Source organism: Pseudorasbora parva, chromosome 22 (genome assembly GCF_024679245.1).
Source record: "Pseudorasbora parva isolate DD20220531a chromosome 22, ASM2467924v1, whole genome shotgun sequence".
Lineage (NCBI taxonomy): Eukaryota > Metazoa > Chordata > Actinopteri > Cypriniformes > Gobionidae > Pseudorasbora > Pseudorasbora parva.
This window is the reverse complement of record NC_090193.1, coordinates 2,206,155-2,225,000: the sequence shown is the minus strand read 5'-3', so window position 1 is coordinate 2,225,000 and position 18,846 is coordinate 2,206,155. Positions and strand designations below refer to the sequence as shown.

The 18,846-nt window shown below is 39.9% G+C and overlaps 1 protein-coding gene across 1 annotated transcript in view; it reads left to right on the top strand.

Annotated features, from left to right (window-relative positions):
• iars1 (isoleucyl-tRNA synthetase 1) overlaps positions 1–18,846 on the top strand; it is a 134,514-nt gene that overhangs the window by 59,302 nt on the left and 56,366 nt on the right. The window contains exons 20-25 of the mRNA XM_067431363.1: positions 118–238; positions 326–417; positions 1,987–2,064; positions 4,023–4,144; positions 13,695–13,797; positions 14,153–14,236. Coding sequence (XP_067287464.1) covers positions 118–238; positions 326–417; positions 1,987–2,064; positions 4,023–4,144; positions 13,695–13,797; positions 14,153–14,236 — 600 coding nt within the window. The remainder of the gene's footprint in view (positions 1–117; positions 239–325; positions 418–1,986; positions 2,065–4,022; positions 4,145–13,694; positions 13,798–14,152; positions 14,237–18,846) is intronic.

Genomic DNA, 18,846 nt, shown 5'->3' with positions numbered 1-18,846 from the left:
AGGAATTAATCACACAATGCACATTTTTGGGTGAACTAACCCTTTAAATTTGTCAAGCTTAAACTGCTTACTATTTGTAAGTGTCTGGCTGTGCCATGATCGTGTTTCCTTCATTAGGAAGAGGCGATTGAGTTCCTGTATAACGAGCGGACAGCCAGCGTGAGCGAGAACATCATGGACAAATGGATCCAGTCGTTCACCCAGTCGCTCATTCAGTTCTTCAGAGACGAGATGGGAGGTGAGAATCTGACCAACTCCTGACCTTGAAGTCATTTGTCATCAAGGACAGTCTGAAATAGACGTGTGTGTGTGTGTGTGTTTCCAGCCTACAGACTCTATACGGTGGTTCCCAAACTTGTCAAGTTCGTGGATATGCTCACCAACTGGTACGTGCGGACGAACCGCAGGCGACTGAAGGTAGGCAAGATACGACTCGTGCAGTCAGGAGAATAACACAAAACATGTCACACACATCTCAGTCATGCTTCATATTTATCAAGAGGTAGAAATAAGCCTTGCACCTGCTTGTGGTCCTCAGGCTAGAAGTGACCCACATTGAAAACCATTATTCATGGTCTATTGGAAAGGCCATAGAGAACAGATCAATAAATATATTTCATCCCTGAACGTCATTATTCATCCATATTGTGCAAAATACACTCAGAAATCGGTATTGAATCAGTGATTGGATCATTTACAAAAAGCAAGGAAAACGAGACAAAAAGAAGGGAGGAAGGTAAAAAGGAAAGGGAGGGAGGGAGGGAGGAAATAAGGGATGAAGGAAAGAAGGGAGGACAGATGGACATAGGGACAAAGGGAGGAAGAGAAGAAGGGAAAGAAAGGAAGGGAGGGAGAGGGAGGGAAGCAGGAAATAAAGAAAGGAAGGAAAGAAGGCAAGAAATAAGGGATGAAGGAAAGAAGGGAGGACAGATGGACATAGGGACAAAAGAGTGTAAAGAAGGGAGGAAGAGAAGAAGGGAAAGAAAGGAAGGGAGGAAAGAAGGAAGGAAATAAGGGAGGGAAGGAAGGAAGGAAGGAAGGAAGGAAGGAAGGAAGGAAGGAGGGAGGGAGGGAAGCAGGAAATAAGGTAAGAAGGAAAGGAAGGAAAGAAGGCAAGAAATAAGGGAAGAAGGAAAGAAGGGAGGACAGATGGACATAGGGACAAATGAAGGAAGAGAAGAAGGGAAAGAAATGAAGGGAGGGAGGGAAGGAAGGAAGGAAGGAGGGAGGGGGGGAGGGAGGGAGGGAAGCAGGAAATAAGGTAAGAAGGAAAGAAGGCAAGAAATAAGGGATGAAGGAAAGAAGGAAGGACAGATGGACATAGGGTCAAAAGAGTGTAAAGAAGGGAAAGAAAGGAAGGGAGGAAAGAAGGAAGGAAATAAGAGAGGGAGGGAAGAAGTGAGGGAGGGAAGGAAGGGTCAAAAGAGTGTAAAGAAGGGAAAGAAAGGAAGGGAGGAAAGAAGGAAGGAAATAAGAGAGGGAGGGAAGAAGTGAAGGAAGGAAGGAAGGAAGGAAGGAAGGAAAGGAGGGAGGAAGGAAGGAAAGGAGGGAGGGAGGAAGGAAAGGAGGGAGGAAGGAAAATAGGGATGAAGGAATGAAAGAGGGCAGGAAATAAGCTATAAAGGCAGAAAATAATGGATGAAGGAAAGGAAGGAAAGAAGGCAGGAAATAAAGAAAGAATGGATGAAGGCAGGAAAAAAGGAAAGAAAGAAGGAAAAAGGCGGGAAATAAGGGATGAAGTAAGGAAAGAAGGTAGGAAGGGAGGTTTTGTGAGATTTTCTCCTTCTACACATTCTATCTTGAGCTGATTTTGTGAGAGCATTGTTCGATCTCATTATGAATTATGATTAATAAGAACGTTCCAGTCATGATGAGGAGCATCAGATCTGGACATGAGCTGTTCATCTGCTCCTCTGTGCATGTTCAGCGCTCTCTTCAGAGACCTGCCGCTCAAACAGGATGCCGTGTGTGTGTGTGTGTGTGCAGGGGGAGAGCGGCTCTGAAGACTGCGTGCGTGCCCTGGAGACTCTCTTCAGCGTGCTCTTCTCCATGTGCCGTCTGATGGTGAGTCCCGCCGCTCAGAAACACACGAGGAGCCACTGCTGCACCACTGAAGCTCATGTTACTGCAGCCACACCATAAGGCTTCTATTCCACACTAGTGTTCTGGAAAAAAAACAACAACCCTTAGCTTGAAAAGTTTTCTTGTTTTAAGCATCAATTTAACACCCTTCTGTGAAGTTTAAGAATATGAACGAATAACTAAAATAATAAAAAATGATAAACAAAGGAGTAGTTGACATTATTAATGTCATTATTTGAATGTCTTTTCAGTCTTGTTTGACTTTCTTCTGTGGAACAAAAAAACAATAATTAACAATAATTCATTAAAATAAATTAAAATGAAATCCTTTAAAAACAATAATTGAAAACATGTTTTCCAAATAATCATAGTAAAGTTATAAATATATAAGTATCATTGTTATTAAAATATACAAATATAATGTGTTATATAATTTAAAAACACTAATTGAAAACTTTTAACTTAATTATAAAAAATAATATATAATACAATATTATAAAAAATATATTATTGACTATATATATATATATGTGTGTTTGTGTGTGTGTATATATATATATATATAAATATTTTTTTAATAATATTTTATTATAAATTCTTTTTATTTTAATATACATTACAATGAGTTAAGTTTTCAATTATTGTTTTTAAATTACATATTAACACAATATTTATATAAAAATATTATTATTATTATTGATTATTGATATATAAAATCTATAATATATTTTTGTATAAAATTATTTATGATATTATTGTATATTTATATATAATAATTATTACGCAAAATATATACATATATATTTTATTAATACTGATAATAAATAAAAAACAATGAATTATTATAATATAAAACAATTATAGCACAATTAAAAATTATAAGCTTATAAATTATATTATATATTATAATATATATTGCTCAGACAATTAATTTTAAAAATTACAATTAAAAATTAAAAATATATACGTCTAATATTAAAATTATATATTGTTGTTACTATTATTGATAATAATCATAAATAATTACAAAATAATAATTTAAATTATAACTCATTCCTTATAATATAAAATAATGATGAAAATATTAAAATATAAGTACATATTAATATTAAAATATTAATACATATACATATTATTATAAAAAATATTAAAATATAAGTACAAATAAAAATATACGAATATCTTTTAAATGAAATGACAGTGAATGAGGACTAGAGCTTTAAAGCATCATATCAGTCGTTTGTATTGTACAGTGTGTAGTCATATGTCTATTTAGATAGGCAATACATGCATTTATGGAAGTAGCAATGGCCAGTTCTTGAACAGATCATTCTTATGATCAGTGAATCACTGATTCAGTTCGCTGGAGTCGTTTAGACTGGTTGAATGATTCGGTCACAGCAGATGATCAGTGAATCACTGATTCAGTTCGCAGGAGTCGTTCAGACTGGTTGAATGATTCAGTCACAGCAGATGATCAGTGAATCACTGATTCAGTTCGCAGGAGTCGTTCAGACTGGTTGAATGATTCGGTCAAAGCAGATGGTCAAGTCAAGCTCAAGTCAAATGGGTGACTGTTATGATGCTTTGAAGCTTTAGTCCTTGTAAGTGAATGGGAAAGAGCAACCGGCACATGATTCCTCAACTCTTTTTGTGCTCCACTGAAAGTCGTATGGGTTTTCCAACAACGTGAGATATTTGAAAGATGATTTTTGCAGTGTAACAGTTGTCCACATGCAGAACTGATCATCTGTTCGTAACTGTGAAGGCAGGGCTTTAATGGAGCTCATTTATAGCAATAATTAATTACTGACCCATTTGTCATTTGATAGATAAGCAGACAGTCAATGCCCCATTTTCCTCATCAGTGATTCTGAGTAACAGCTTAATATTGAAATGAATCTTCATAAAAGCTGCAGTGAAGTGTTTCCTCTGCTCAGGCTCCCTTCACGCCGTTCATAACGGAGATGATGTTCCAGAACCTGCGGCGTTTGATCGACCCGGCCTCAGTGGAGGAGAAGGACACAGGGAGCATTCATTACCTCATGCTGCCACACGTCAGGTGCACCTACAGTTTCATTCATTTCTGTTGTAGGAGATCATTTGCTGTTTACTATGGGGCCACTTACACGACACCATTTTCACCCCCCTCATCTGGGGGTTGCTCATCCGCACGGCAACAGCGTCCACCGGATCAAGAGCGCAGACCTTTAATCCGTAGACAGTAAAAGAAATGGACAGAGCGACCCCATAGACTTCAACGGCGGAAAACGAGGTCAATCAGAGGCACTCAATTCCTGATGGCTGAGCAAACTGCGCCGGCTCAGACTGAGCTTGAGGACGTAGATGTGACGTGAGCCTCCTGTCGGACAGCTGTAGGTCTTCTAGTAGATGTGGAAAGTGAAATCTGAATCACGTAGTTTAAATGTTTTGTCCCGTTGCTTTTGGCTCACTATGGACTTCTCCCCATTCTTCTCCCTTGACTTTATCAGACTTTATGTCTCCACGTCCCCCCGACTGCCTCATAGACAGTAAAGATTGCTTCTGAGCGTCTCCTCAGGTCTATACGGTAATTTCTCAACTGTGCGACAGAGTCGTGTTGGTTATGACGCAATCGTTAGCCTATTTTTACAAAAACAGCTTCTGCGGGGCGATAGTGTAAGATACAAGGTAATGGAGCCTTTTATACAGTGTCGTGTTTCTTTAGAAATAAACAATGGACAAATGGAGTCTATAAATGCCTCAGATGTAAAGTTATTCACTGTCAATGGGATGCTAACAGCAGCTGATGGCTTGGTTAGCAATGGCAGCCCCTAGGGGTGCAACGCTTTCTGAGCGCTAGATTACCCCCTTGCAGTCATCAAAAATCTGTGATCCATTTTAACGGAAGTGAGAGATTGTTGCTACGTCCCAATTCGCCTACTTATACTACGTCCTAAAAGTATGTACTCTTTTTGTGAAGAAAAGGTATATACTTTTGAGTGTGTAGCAGAAGAGTATGCAAGCTTCGGGACTACTTCGCCATCTTTAACGGACTCTGTCTCTTAGTTACGGGCATCCCATCAGCGTTTAACTGCCCTGTCAATCATCACACAGTTCAAATCATCCACATTCAGTTTAATCTCCTGCCGTATGAGAGAGAAATGTAGCCGCTCGTTGATGTGTGTGTCTTTGATGCAGAGACTCTCCTCATGTGTTTGCAGTTTAAATATAATGATGCTTCAAAAGTCAATGGCCAAACGTGTCATTACAAAAGTTCTCAATGCTGCTGCAGGTGAAATATAATGTGACAACACTGAATAAATATATTTTTGTCAGGTTAAATACTGATAATTGATCACTCAAACCCCTTTACCTAAACTTCTCTACTTAACCGTCGAACTCACACATCCGTCATGTTTGTAGTTTTTTAACACTTTTTATCCACGTTTGTAGTTCTAATTGAATCCTCGTCCGACGCGCAATGGTTTGTGGGTAATATCAGCCGTTAGAGTGTGTGTCGAGCCGCACTTTGGATTCTGACCGGAAATAGTAAACCATCCGGGTATCTTTGGCATTTCCTTTCAACATACTACGATTTGGGACGTATTAATTCTATTTTCGAAGAGTATTTAGTATGTATAGTGTGTGAATTGGGACGCAGGCATACAGTATAATGGAACGGCTTCGCCGTTTGTATTAGGGGTGTTCGATTCCAGGTTTTTTGGAGTCGACTCCCACTGAAGGAGTCTATAACTCCTCGACTCCATTTACTTTACATCTAAACAGGGTCAGAAATAAGGCAAAATTGCAGTTGTTACAAGCTTAAAAATTTTTCCCCCGACACCAATCCTGGAAATCCCCTTATTAAATACACACCCTTTTAACGTGACCGTCCAAAATTAGTCCAATTTAGCGATGACTTGATGAGTGGCTGTTGCTACCTAACGTTAGCTGTTTCCAATGCCTAATCTACAGAAGGAAAAGTGATAGCGCTAAACACACATGATCGTTCGGGTGAGTTAAAGATACTAAATACTAAAATACATACAATAATGTGTGTGTTTATTCGTGATGTGAGTTTTTTTATGATATATGGTTATTTTAATGATTATGAACACAAGCTGGAAAACCAAATCTATATCTATATATATTTTTTGCATTAATATACCATCAATTAAACTAAGGCTTCCTCTAGCGTCTAGCCTATGTATAATTACAAACGAAAGTCACTATGACTGTTATCTATTTCTAAAGTGAGCTACTGTACATGTAGGGCAAATATGCTTTAGCTCTTATCAAGTTACATTAAAATGTGCATTAACAATTATTTCCATACTTGTCTCCCACCTTGTTCTTGCTTTTTAAATTGTCCCACTTTTTTTGCCTGGGCGTGGGAAACCCTCCCTTCGAGCCCCATCTTCTCCTAAATAAGCCTATGTGAATGACGGGGGAAGAAATAAAAAGATTACACAGCTATCACTTCTGAAAATTAAATAATTTGCTTCAATACGGTAGTAATTTGTGCTGCCATTTAAATGTTAAAATGTACTTATATTTACTACGGTTATAACAAATGTTTGGTAATATAAATATACTTAGATTTTAAAGCATATTGGCCCACTCCGATTCCGCCAACATCCGACATTTTGGACAAGATAGCAAAGCTGCGCATAGGATTGTGGGGGATTTGAGAGTGCGAAGGCTACACCTATGCATCCTTTCCTGTATATGGCATATTTTTCGAACTTAGGACTCAGTCCCTGGTTGAAATTTCGAGGATTCTTCCTTGACATTGAGAAACGCCTAGAGTCGAGGCTGACATTTTTTCAGGAATCCCGCAGGATGGGGGAATAAAATCACTATTAATCACGTAATTTGGGATGGGAGCGGAATTTTTTTTTACCGGGAGTGGGCGGGACTGGGAATTTTTGTTACACTGTGATATTATCTATACAAATATACTGTTTATATGAATTGTTTTAAAGGATCTGTATGCAAGAAATGTATTTCAATGAATCCTAAAATGGCCCTGATATGTCTCTAGACATTAAGAAATCATGTTCATTTCAAACACTTCTATCACTGACAGCAGTAGTCCGGCAGGATATTGTCATTATAAAGTTGTTATTGCAGCCCTCAACTGATGATGATGATGTCATGTTGTGTTTCGGCCTGAAGCTCCGCCCTCCACCTATCGACCTATCAGGAGTCAGTAGTGTTTCTGCATCTGGGTTGCCAGATCTGCTCTAGTTACCACAGCTGCAGATCTACAAACGTTCCTGCTGATCCTGCAGCCAATCTGGCAACCTCGAGTCAGGGGGAGGGGGATACGCCTGCATACCAGTTTTGGCCACAATCTTACATACACTTCCTTAAATTTTGAACTCAATTCTAGTTGCCCTGTCTCTATGCTCTCCTGTTTGCTTTGGTGTGGCTGTTCAGAGAAAGACCAGCACTTCCCCAAGCACTTTGTAGCCACGAAAATCATAATCAAAATTGATTCCGACCAGAAAGCCACGATTCAACGACCACTGTTGGGAATTGATACCTCAGTGGTGCTCACCCACATTTTAGGACAGTTTGATGTAACCGAAAAGAAGGTGTGAAAACGCATAAGCCAGCTGCAAGACATTTACTACGCGCGCGCGTGTGTGTGTGTGCCAGTGTTTGCATAGATGATTTACGTGGAATTTAATGTATGATCATCGTTATTTTATTGAACTGAAAGCCATCTTAAACAAAAACAACATTTTGGGTTTTTATTCAACTGGGCATGACTATGCTGTGATCTGTATTGAATTTTTTACTGTAACTGAGATTCCGGCCAAAAAAACACACAAGGCAGTGAGAGTGATTCTTCTGCGATTGGGACGGGAGGGGATGGGAAATTTCCCCAGTTTTTTCATGGGATTGGGATGGGATGGGTTTTAGTTTTTTGGACTGGGACTCTTTGGGAGTCGACTCCCCATCACTAGTTTGTATCACTCTGCTTGCAGCGACTGTCATGGTGGTCGAGCCATACGTTTTAAAAAAACTGCCACAAAATGTAGATTTAAGAGTTTTGAGTCGAAAATGTAGTTTAGATTTTAAATATGTGACTCATATGTAAGGAATAATGTCCACCCAGCTGGTTTTTATCACAGAACAATCCCCTTCAGAGTGATCAGGACCCCGAGGCGAAGCGGAGCGTCACTCTGAAGGGGTTTATTCTGAGATAACAACTGGCTGCGTGGACATTATCCCGCTTATTACACGCCTACTAGTCTCAAATAAATAATTATTACACACTAAATATTGTCTTGAGATTAAATATTTTTTTTAGCTCTTCCGCGAAGAAAAACAGTTCCACCTGCTTTAAGCCTTTATCTATTGCTGCTAAATGTTGAGAATGAATGCTGAAAGGGTTAGTTCAGCCAAAAATGAAACCAAGCCTATGATTTACTCCCCCTCAGGTCATTATAGGTGTTTATGACATTCTTCTGTCAGACAAATACAATCAGAGTTATATTAAAAAGTCCAGGCTAACGCTAATCCCAGCAGTAGTTGGAGATGTTTTTGAAGTCCATAAAAAATGCAGCTGTCCGTCAAATAACGTGCTCCACACGACTCCGATGGGTTAATAGAGCCTTCTGATTCCAATCGATGCGTTTGTGTAAGAAAAATATCTATATTAAAAACGTTATAAAGGAAACCCGCCTTGAAGTCTTCTGTTGTAACCCACGGCTGTTTAAGCCACAAGATGGCGCCAGCGTTAAGCACAGAAGTAGAACCGGTCAAGATAACTCGCTGTACCCGGATGAGCGGGTGTTATCTGGAAATAACATACCGCTGGAATGCGCCATTGACCAATCAGAATCAAGTATTTCACAGAGCCGTGTAATAAATAAAGATAGATAGATTAACAAACCTGTTTTACGGTTTGTTAAGACACTTTGGCAGATGTAAACTCCTGCCGTTAAGCGCTCGTGTACCTGCCGAGAACAGCTTCATCTCGGACAGTCTTTCGGGGATTTGCTGCTGGCACTTACTGCATGTAGAGAGTGGCTAAACATGAGGTGTGTTGTATATTTAACGGGAAATCTTTGGTCTTATTAATGCATTACTTGTTCCAGAGCAACCCTATTCGGGTTAAGGGGGAAATGAAGTGTCATTGAACGTTAGGTTGTTTATCTTAAATCCTGTAAGGCCTATTGATTGCTGCTTTTGTACACTTGACTGAATAGTTGTGTGTTTATTTCCTATTGTCTTTTATAATTGATTTAAATATTATTGTTCAATAACTATTATTTTATATTAATAAAATGCATAGGCTATTTGTTATTGGGAAGGGGTCCGTCAGTGATTGTGATTGTCGACTTCAGTGACAGACAGTTACATTATTACACCACAAGATGGCGGAAGATTTCTTTATGAGTGACTGGTTGTAAACTAGGAAGTTGTTTCAGTGCTGTCAGTTTTTTAAAAGGACAAAGATATTTTTATACCACTTTCCTCAGCAGACATTCAAAATGATTATGGACATCGACCTGAAGAATGAATTCAATATCAGATGCAGGCAATACATGAGTTCTCATAATACCATAATACTAGCCTGACAAGCCAGTCCCACATCCAGATGTTTGGTCTGGAAACTCTCCATTGACGGCTCAATCTGAGGGGCGGATAAACGGCTGTCTTTCAAACTCCCTCTGCACGCGATAGGATAGCGCTACAACCAACCAGAGCAACGACGGTGAAGCAGAGCTCGCTGACAGATTAAACATTCGCCGTATCCGGTCGGCTAAACTCTGAACACATCTTCCCTTCTTTAGAATGACTTCAGTGCCGTTCTTTGTTCTTTTCTCAGAGAAAAGCTTAACTCAAGTCTTCTAGAGTCGCGGTCAGAGCTGATTCGACAGACCGCCGTTCGCCAGTTTCTGTGTTTACTAGAAGCACGCAAACGCAACTCGGCCGTCGTCATTATGGCCCCGCCCACCGACTCTATACACGATGTGATTGGCCCGACCAGAGTTTGGCGTTTACAGCTCAGAAGGGTATTGAGAGTTACTAGACGACACTCGCGGGCAGATTAGATTTGCTGCCGCTAGGGTGCGTCTAGATTTCTAGGCTACCATAATACTCTACATAATACAATAATCTTCAATGAAGCGTTCCTTCATTACTCGCTCTATAGTGACATTTAGTAAACAGTCAACTTGAAATATGAATCCGTAGTGGAAGGAAGTTCTGCACAAACGAGTGTTTTAAAGACACTCCATTGTTGTTTCTGATGTATTTACTCCCTTGTGCCGTTGAACTGTTGTATAAATGCAATATCACGCTCCTAACCGTTCGTTATGACTGTATATCAGCACGCGGTGATACCTACGGCTGAATTATACCGCCATATTGCACTGCTAACCACGTAATATTGCTCATTCAACAGATGTTCTGCGAAGCTGTTCTGAAACCCAGTAAAAGACACAAAACTCTGGCCAGATGTTTAGAGTAAATCCCGTTTTTAGCATGTGCTCGCTCTGATAAATGGGCAGGGCAGAGCGGTCCTTGCGTGTCCTTGCGTGTTCCTGAAATGATTTAGCGTGTCCTTTAAGGTCTGCCTGTAAACACATTTACTAGCGTACTCTGGTTTGAGTGCCGCCCAGCACAGTAAACGCTCCGAAGGTCTTTTCTTCATCGCTCTGTCTCTGCCGCTTTTCTAAATTTACGTAATGTCCTGTATTACTGTGGTCTGTGTGTATTAATAAGCGCAGAGGTGACCGCCCGTCCTGAGGACACCGAGCTCATTAACTGATTAAACATCTCCTTCTCTCAGTCATTTGTACTGTTTTGGCGGATGAGCTGCTGATGCGCTGCACGCTGTAACCAAGAAACGGTTCAAGGATGGAGCTTTTTGCAATGATTTATCATGCTGTAAAGCGTGCAGTGGTCGTCTGACACCATTTGACCTGAAACGTACGAGTATGAAACACACTTCATGCCATTTTAAAAAGAAGTCAGCAAAGGCTGGCAAACCAAAACTGAGAAATTAGAAAGTATTTCTACTCTTGAAGCTGGCAACATAGGATTCCATTCATTATGCTATGCTAAGATAGCTAACTAAAACAATGCATGCACTGAGACAAAAATGCCCACATATCTAAATGTAGGAAAGAAGTTGAATATGCCCTATTTCTAAAAACTGTGGAGTGTTCCTTAAATGTTTTTATGAGCCTTGGTGAGATTAACAGACAACTTTCCAAAGCATTAAAAACCTAAATGTTTCCAAACTTTTGACTGGTAGTGTATATCTGTGTGTTTGTGCAAAAAAACAAAACGCACTTTTGGGCGCTCTCATTTCTGTGATTGTTTAAGCTTAAAGCTGAGACCCTTTTGGTTGTAGGGGCGTTTGTTTTGGTGATTTGAAATATCAATGAATTGGTTTCTCTAATTTCTGTTGATATTTCAAATCACCAGAACAAACGCCCCTACCCCCAAAAGGGTCTCGCCCCTATATTGATAGCTCCGCCCCACACATGCGTAACCCAGGAGACGACTATGGCAGAATCTGTGTGTAATTAACCCAGTCGAATATTCAATGAAAAAGTGAATGTCCATCACAAAAACACAAACCGTTCTCATGATCAACTCGATAGAACACGAGCACGACAGTCCAGCTAACGACATATTACAATTATGACCAGATTAGAGTTATAGCGATCATGAAAAGAGGAAACAAACATATATTAGGAGTATTGTATTTTACTTGTCAGACACATTTTATGAGCTAATCTTGAAACACTGAGGGGATTTAGATGCTCCATACGGTGTGGATAGAACGGGTCTTGGAAATGAGCCAGCATATAATAATTTTCGGCTAATGTTCGTCCTGTGTGTCGTGTGTTTTAAATAATGACATGCACTGACTGCTCTTCTCATCATCATTATTAGACACACCCCTCACTGCTTACTGGCTCACTCTCTCTCCTCACCATCATTATTAGACACACCCCTCACTGCTTATTGGCTCACTCTCTCTTCTCACCATCATTATTAGACACGCCCCTTATTGATGATTGGCTCACTCTCTTCTCATCATCATTATTAGACACACCCCTCACTGCTGATTGGCTCACTCTCTTCTCACCATCATTATTAGACACGCCCCTTACTGCTGATTGGCTCACTCTCTTCTCACCATCATTATTAGACACGCCCCTTACTGCTGATTGCCTCACTCTCTCTTCTCACCATCATTATTAGACACACCCCTCACTGCTGATTGGCTCACTCTCTCTTCTCACCATCATTATTAGACACGCCCCTCACTGCTGATTGGCTTACTCTCTCTTCTCACCATCATTATTAGACATGCCCCTTACTGCTGATTGGCTCACTCTCTTCTCACCATCATTATTAGACACGCCCCTTACTGCTGATTGGCTCACTCTCTTCTCACCATCATTATTAGACACGCCCCTTACTGCTGATTGGCTCACTCTCTTCTCACCATCATTATTAGACTCGCCCCTTACTGCTGATTGGCTCACTCTTTCTTCTCACTATCATTATTAGACACACCCCTTACTGCTGATTGGCTCACTCTCTTCTCACCATCATTATTAGACACGCCCCTTACTGCTGATTGGCTCACTCTCCTCTTATCATCATTATTAGACACACCACTTACTGCTGATTGGCTCACTCTCTCTTCTCACCATCATTATTAGACACGCCCCTTACTGCTGATTGGCTCACTCTCTCTTCTCACTATCATTAGTAGACACGCCTCTTACTGCTGATTGGCTCACTCTCTTCTCACCATCATTATTAGACACGCCCCTTACTACTGATTGGCTCATTCTCTTCTCACCATCATTATTAGACACGCCCCTTACTGCTGATTGGCTCACTCTCTCTCCTCACCATCATTATTAGACACGCCCCTTACTGCTGATTGGCTCACTCTCTCTCCTCACCATCATTATTAGACACGCCCCTTACTGCTGATTGGCTCACTCTCTCTCCTCACCATCATTATTAGACATGCCTCTTACTGCTGATTGGCTGGCTCTCTCTTCTCACCATCATTATTAGACACGCCTCTTACTGCTGATTGGCTCACTCTCTTCTCATCATCATTATTAGACACGCCCCTTACTGCTGATTGGCTCACTCTCTCTCCTCACCATCATTATTAGACACGCCCCTTACTGCTGATTGGCTCACTCTCTCTCCTCACCATCATTATTAGACATGCCTCTTACTGCTGATTGGCTGGCTCTCTCTTCTCACCATCATTATTAGACACGCCCCTTACTGCTGATTGGCTCACTCTCTCTCCTCACCATCATTATTAGACACGCCTCTTACTGCTGATTGGCTCACTCTCTCTCCTCATCATCATTATTAGACACGCCCCTTACTGCTGATTGGCTCACTCTCTCGCCTCACCATCATTATTAGACATGCCTCTTACTGCTGATTGGCTGGCTCTCTCTTCTCACCATCATTATTAGACACGCCCCTTACCTGCTGATTGGCTACAAGTTTGTTATTGGACTCGGCTGAGCCCATTTTGTGAAATGGTTTTGAAATAACACTTTAACGTGTGTGTGTGCGTGTGTGTGTGCGTGTGTGTGTGTGTTTGGCAGGGAGTCTCTGATTGACAAGCGCATTGAGAACGCCGTATCCCAGATGCAGTCGGTTATCGAGCTGGGCCGTGTGATCAGAGACAGGAAGACCCTGCCCGTCAAGGTGAGCGCGAGTGTGTGTGTGTGTGTGTGTGTGTGTGTGTGTGTTCCTTTTAAGGTTATACTTGTGAGCGCACAAATGTCCTCACTTATATAGTAAAATATGAAAACAATTCACTAGTGAGGACATTTAACTGGTCCTCACTAGTTAAAAAAGACTTATAAATCGTCCAAAACAAGTTTTTATTTAAATCTATTGTACTGCACATGTTTCTGTGATGGTAGGTTTAGGGATAGGGGTTGGGTTAGGGGATAGAAAATATCATTAACCTGATATAAAATCAATGGAAGTCTATGTAATGTCCTCACTAATATAGTGAAACAAACGTGTGTGTGTGTGTGTGTGTGTGTGTTCACAGTATCCGCTGAAGGAGGTAGTGGTGATCCATCAGGACGTGGAGGCTCTCGCAGACATCCAGTCCCTGCAGAAGTACATCCTGGAGGTCAGTGTGTGTCACAATCACAGCAGACGCTTCCTGTCACTGAAAATACACTGAATGAGGACCGACCAATGATATAATGTCACAGCTGACTTTCAGTTTAATTTTAGATGTCTACAATTAACTTTTCTACTTAACGTAAAAATACTAAATTTTGTCATTTTTGATAGTGTATATGTGTATCTTTCATATACCAACACAATATATATTAAAGGGGCGGTGAAATGCTGTTTCATGCATACTGAGCTTTTTACACCTTTAAAGACTTGGATTCCCATCCTAAACATAGACAAAGTTTCAAAAACTAATGTTGGACGTTTGATGGAGTATTTCTGTGTCAAAAATACTCCTTCTGGTTTCTCACAAGTTTCGGAGAGTTTTTTTTCGAGTATGGCTCGGCTTGACGTTAATAGAGCGGAAGGTCCTTGTATGGGCCGTACGGGCTCTTCTCCCGGAAGGGTGCGCGCGCGCGTGACTAGAGCGAGAGAGGAAATGCACGCCGTAAAAAGTCTCTCAGGTGCAGATCAAGTCCTCCGTGAAGACTTATGTTGTGCGCCGCGCTCCTCTTTATTCCTATGGGTGACGTCGAGCGACTTCAACGCTTCAGCACAGCATTCTGGGAAGGCAGCGCTGCATTTGAACCGATTTGAAGGCAGAAATGACGGGAAGCTTCAAGGCATCGCTTCAGTCGCGTCGCAAAAGTGGATCTACACGGTCACTGCTGTCACAGGACTTCACCAAATCATACCAAAGAAGTGTGTTTTTGACGGAGCGGTCCCAGCGATAAAGGTTCGGTCCTGCTTTGGAAGCAGCCGGTGAGTAAAACTGCTTCAGATGTCTGTGCTGTCGGCTCGTCGCGTGAGTAAACATCAGTAAACGACACGATCGCGTGCTTCGTCATTCAAATGCGCTAACGGACTCCATTGTTGTTCTGTATAACGTTACACTAGTCTGACTCTGACGTGCAAAACCATTCTGCTTGCTACTTCTAAGGTCTAGTCACATACAATAGTCCATAAACCGAATCATGTCCTCATAAACTGCGAGTAAAGACACACAAATGTTGACAGGCCACTAAATACAGTCCATACCACAGAGACGGACGTCCTGCTGCTGTTTCTCCTGTTCAGTTTATTTCAGCCTCCGAATGATTCTGGATCATTATCTGTATTAGCTGAGATAGCGATGGGTTTCTCCACGCTTGAGGACGTCACCGCTTTGTTCGCGATCGTCATTCTTTAGCTCCGCCCACTCGATACGCCTCCAGGCGCTCGTTTTTTTCCGGAAAGACTCGGTACAGCCCATATTTCTTTTATAAATATGATAAAACTAAAGACTTTTCGGAGATATGAAGGATGCAATACTACTCTATAGGTACTCAAGATTGACATGAGATTGACTGAAACTGAGTGTTTCACCGCCCCTTTAACATTTTATTTTTATCAAATCTGTATTCAAACTATTCATATATAATATACACCGATTTTTTTTATTTTTTTTTTTTTTTTTATTATACCTTTATTTAACCAGGGAATAAAATCACATTGAGATAGATATCTCATTTACAAGTGAGCCCTGGCCAAGGTAGCAGCACACAAAAAAACAAACAAAATAAAACCAACAACGTAAAATTAAATACATAAAACAAAAAATGACCACACACACATTTCCAGCAATAATACATGATTAAGAACAAGAACAAGTACAGAAAGCTTGAAATGTTCGATTAAGATATAACTTAAACTCATTGAGTGAAATAAATCCACTAAGTTTTAGTGATCTTTGAATCTCATTCCAGGCAGTTGATGCACTATAAATAAAAGCAGTTTTTCCAAACTCTGTCTTCATTAAGGGGACATTTAAAAGAATGTATCTACTTGAACGCAAATTATGCCCTTTACTATTGACAGTTATTAGACTATTCATATACAGAGGAAGCTGGCCAACTATGGCCTTATACACAAATATAAGCCAGTGCTTGTTCCTTCTTAAATGAAGTGAAGGCCAACCCACCATTTCATACAGTGCACAATGATGAGTGTAATGATTTGCCCGAGTTATAAATCTTAAAGCAGAGTGATAAATGGAATCCAATGATTGTAAAAGGGCCTTAGTGGAATTTCTGTAAAAAACGTCTCCATAATCTAAGACAGGTAAGAAAGTAGCTTCCACCAGCTTTTTTCTAGCTGACTGTGAAAAACATGCACTATTCCGAAAGTAAAACCCCAGCTGTAGCCTTAACTTAGATAACAAATGTTTAATATGTAACTTAAATGATAAGTCCTCTTCCAATACAAAGCCTAGGTATCTATAGGAGGAGACTAGTTCTATAGAAATACCCTGCAAAGTGTAAAGAGATGGTATCGAAGATTCACACTTACGTTTCCTAGAGAAGACAATATATTTTGTTTTCTTATCATTCAGAACTAGATTTAAAGAGATGAGGTTACGCTGAAGTATTACAAATGCTTCCTGCAGCTTTAAAATGCAGCTATCAATGGAGGATGCAAAACAGTAAATTATAGTGTCATCAGCATATAAATGAATACTAGCCTCTGTCAAATTATCACCAAGATTATTTATATATAATGTAAATAACAGGGGACCAAGAATGGACCCCTGTGGCACACCAGATTCAATACTGAGCTTATCAGAAAGAAACCCCTTAATTTGCACTCTTTGACACCTGTTCTGTAAGTAGCTCCTAATCCAGGCCAATGCGGTTTCTGAAAGACCAATACTATATAGACGCGATAAAAGGATACCATGATTGACAGTGTCAAAAGCTTTTGCCAAATCAATAAACATTGCAGCACATGATCTTCCTTTATCTAGAGCACAGGTAATGTCATTTAGAACTTTCATTGTGGCAGTTACCGTACTATGATTCTTTCTGAAACCGGACTGATACCTGAACAAAATGCTGTTTCTAGACAAAAATTCCTTTAGCTGTTCACTGACAATAGATTCTAAAATTTTGACTATCACTGATAGCTTGGAAATCGGTCTATAATTATTTAAATTGGCCGAATCTCCACCTTTAAGCAGGGGTACAACCAAAGCAGATTTCCAAACATCAGGAACAACATTCTGTTCTAATGATAAATTAAAAATATGAGCTAATGGGCCAGCAATGACCTCGGCAGCTACTTTCAAAAAATATGGCTCAATTTCATCAGGCCCTGCAGACTTCTTAATGTCCAGGTTTTTTAATGCCTTTAAAACTTCACTTCTTAAAATAGGAGAAAATCTAAAAATAGCACTATCATCTCTCAGTAGAGGTGATGGATTTGGTATATCACTCAAAGAACTTTCATTAAATATTGAACCTGAAGAAATAAAATGCTTATTAAAAACATTTACCATGTCCGTCCTATTAGTAATCAGACTATCTTTTACTAAAATTTGATCAGGAAAATCCTTATACAACGTAGAGGGAGAAAGTGATTTGATGGTTTTCCAAAATTTAATAGGATTATTTAAATTTTGTGAGGTTTCATTTAGATAATATTCAGATTTTGATCTACGAATTAAAGCTGTACATTTGTTTCGCAATGTTCTAAATGCTACCCAATCTCTTTCCGTATCCGATTTCCTCGCTATGGCCCAAGCCAAATTTCTTTCATGAAGAAGTTCAGATAGTTCATTTGAGAACCATGGGTTATCATGGCCTTTTACTCTGAATGTCCTAACTGGTGCATGCTTATTCACAATCTTCAAGAATAAAGTGTGAAAATACTGCCATGCAATGTTCACATCAGGTATTAAAAACAATCTATCCCAATCAGATGAAAACAACTCATGCAGAAACCCTTGTGTATCAAAAAGTTTAAAGCTCCTTTTTGTAATAAATCTAGGTTTTACTTTGGGAATTTTACAATCCCTTATAACGGCAATAGAACAATGATCACTGACATCATCAGAAAAAACCCCTGTATAGGTGTATTTATGAGGTTTATTTGTTAATATGATATCTATTAAAGTGGACTTACTTGGGTTCTTATGATTTGGTCGTGTAGGTGATTCAATAAGTTGAGTAAAATTCACAGAATCACAATATGCTTTAAACTGTTCTGAGTTTGATGTTAACCAATTCCAATTCAAATCACCCAATAATACAAGATCTTTAGAAAGTAAGTCGGTTAAAGCAGCTGACAATGAGGTGAGAGCATCACTGCTAGCTGCTGGTGGTCTATAACAACCAACTATACATAAATGACAATCCTTTCCATATTCCAGATCAATAGCCAAAAACTCAAACTGTTTTGGGAAAGAAACTGATTTAAGAACAGTAGCATGATAGTTTGATTTAATATATATTGCAACCCCACCCCCTTTACTTTTACGATCAGTTCTAAACACATTATACCCCTTCAATGCAATATCGTGGCTTGAGATTGATTTTTTAAGCCACGTCTCAGAAATAACCAACACATCTGCTTTGGTCGCCCTGGCCCATATTTGTAATTGGTCTAATTTTGGCAACAGGCTACGGACATTTAAGTGTACAATGCCCAGGCCTGATCTATTTGAGAAATCCAAAGGAGTTGAAACAATTCCAACTGGACCAGGATTTGGATTAATACCGGCCAGTAAAAGCAACAACATTATCA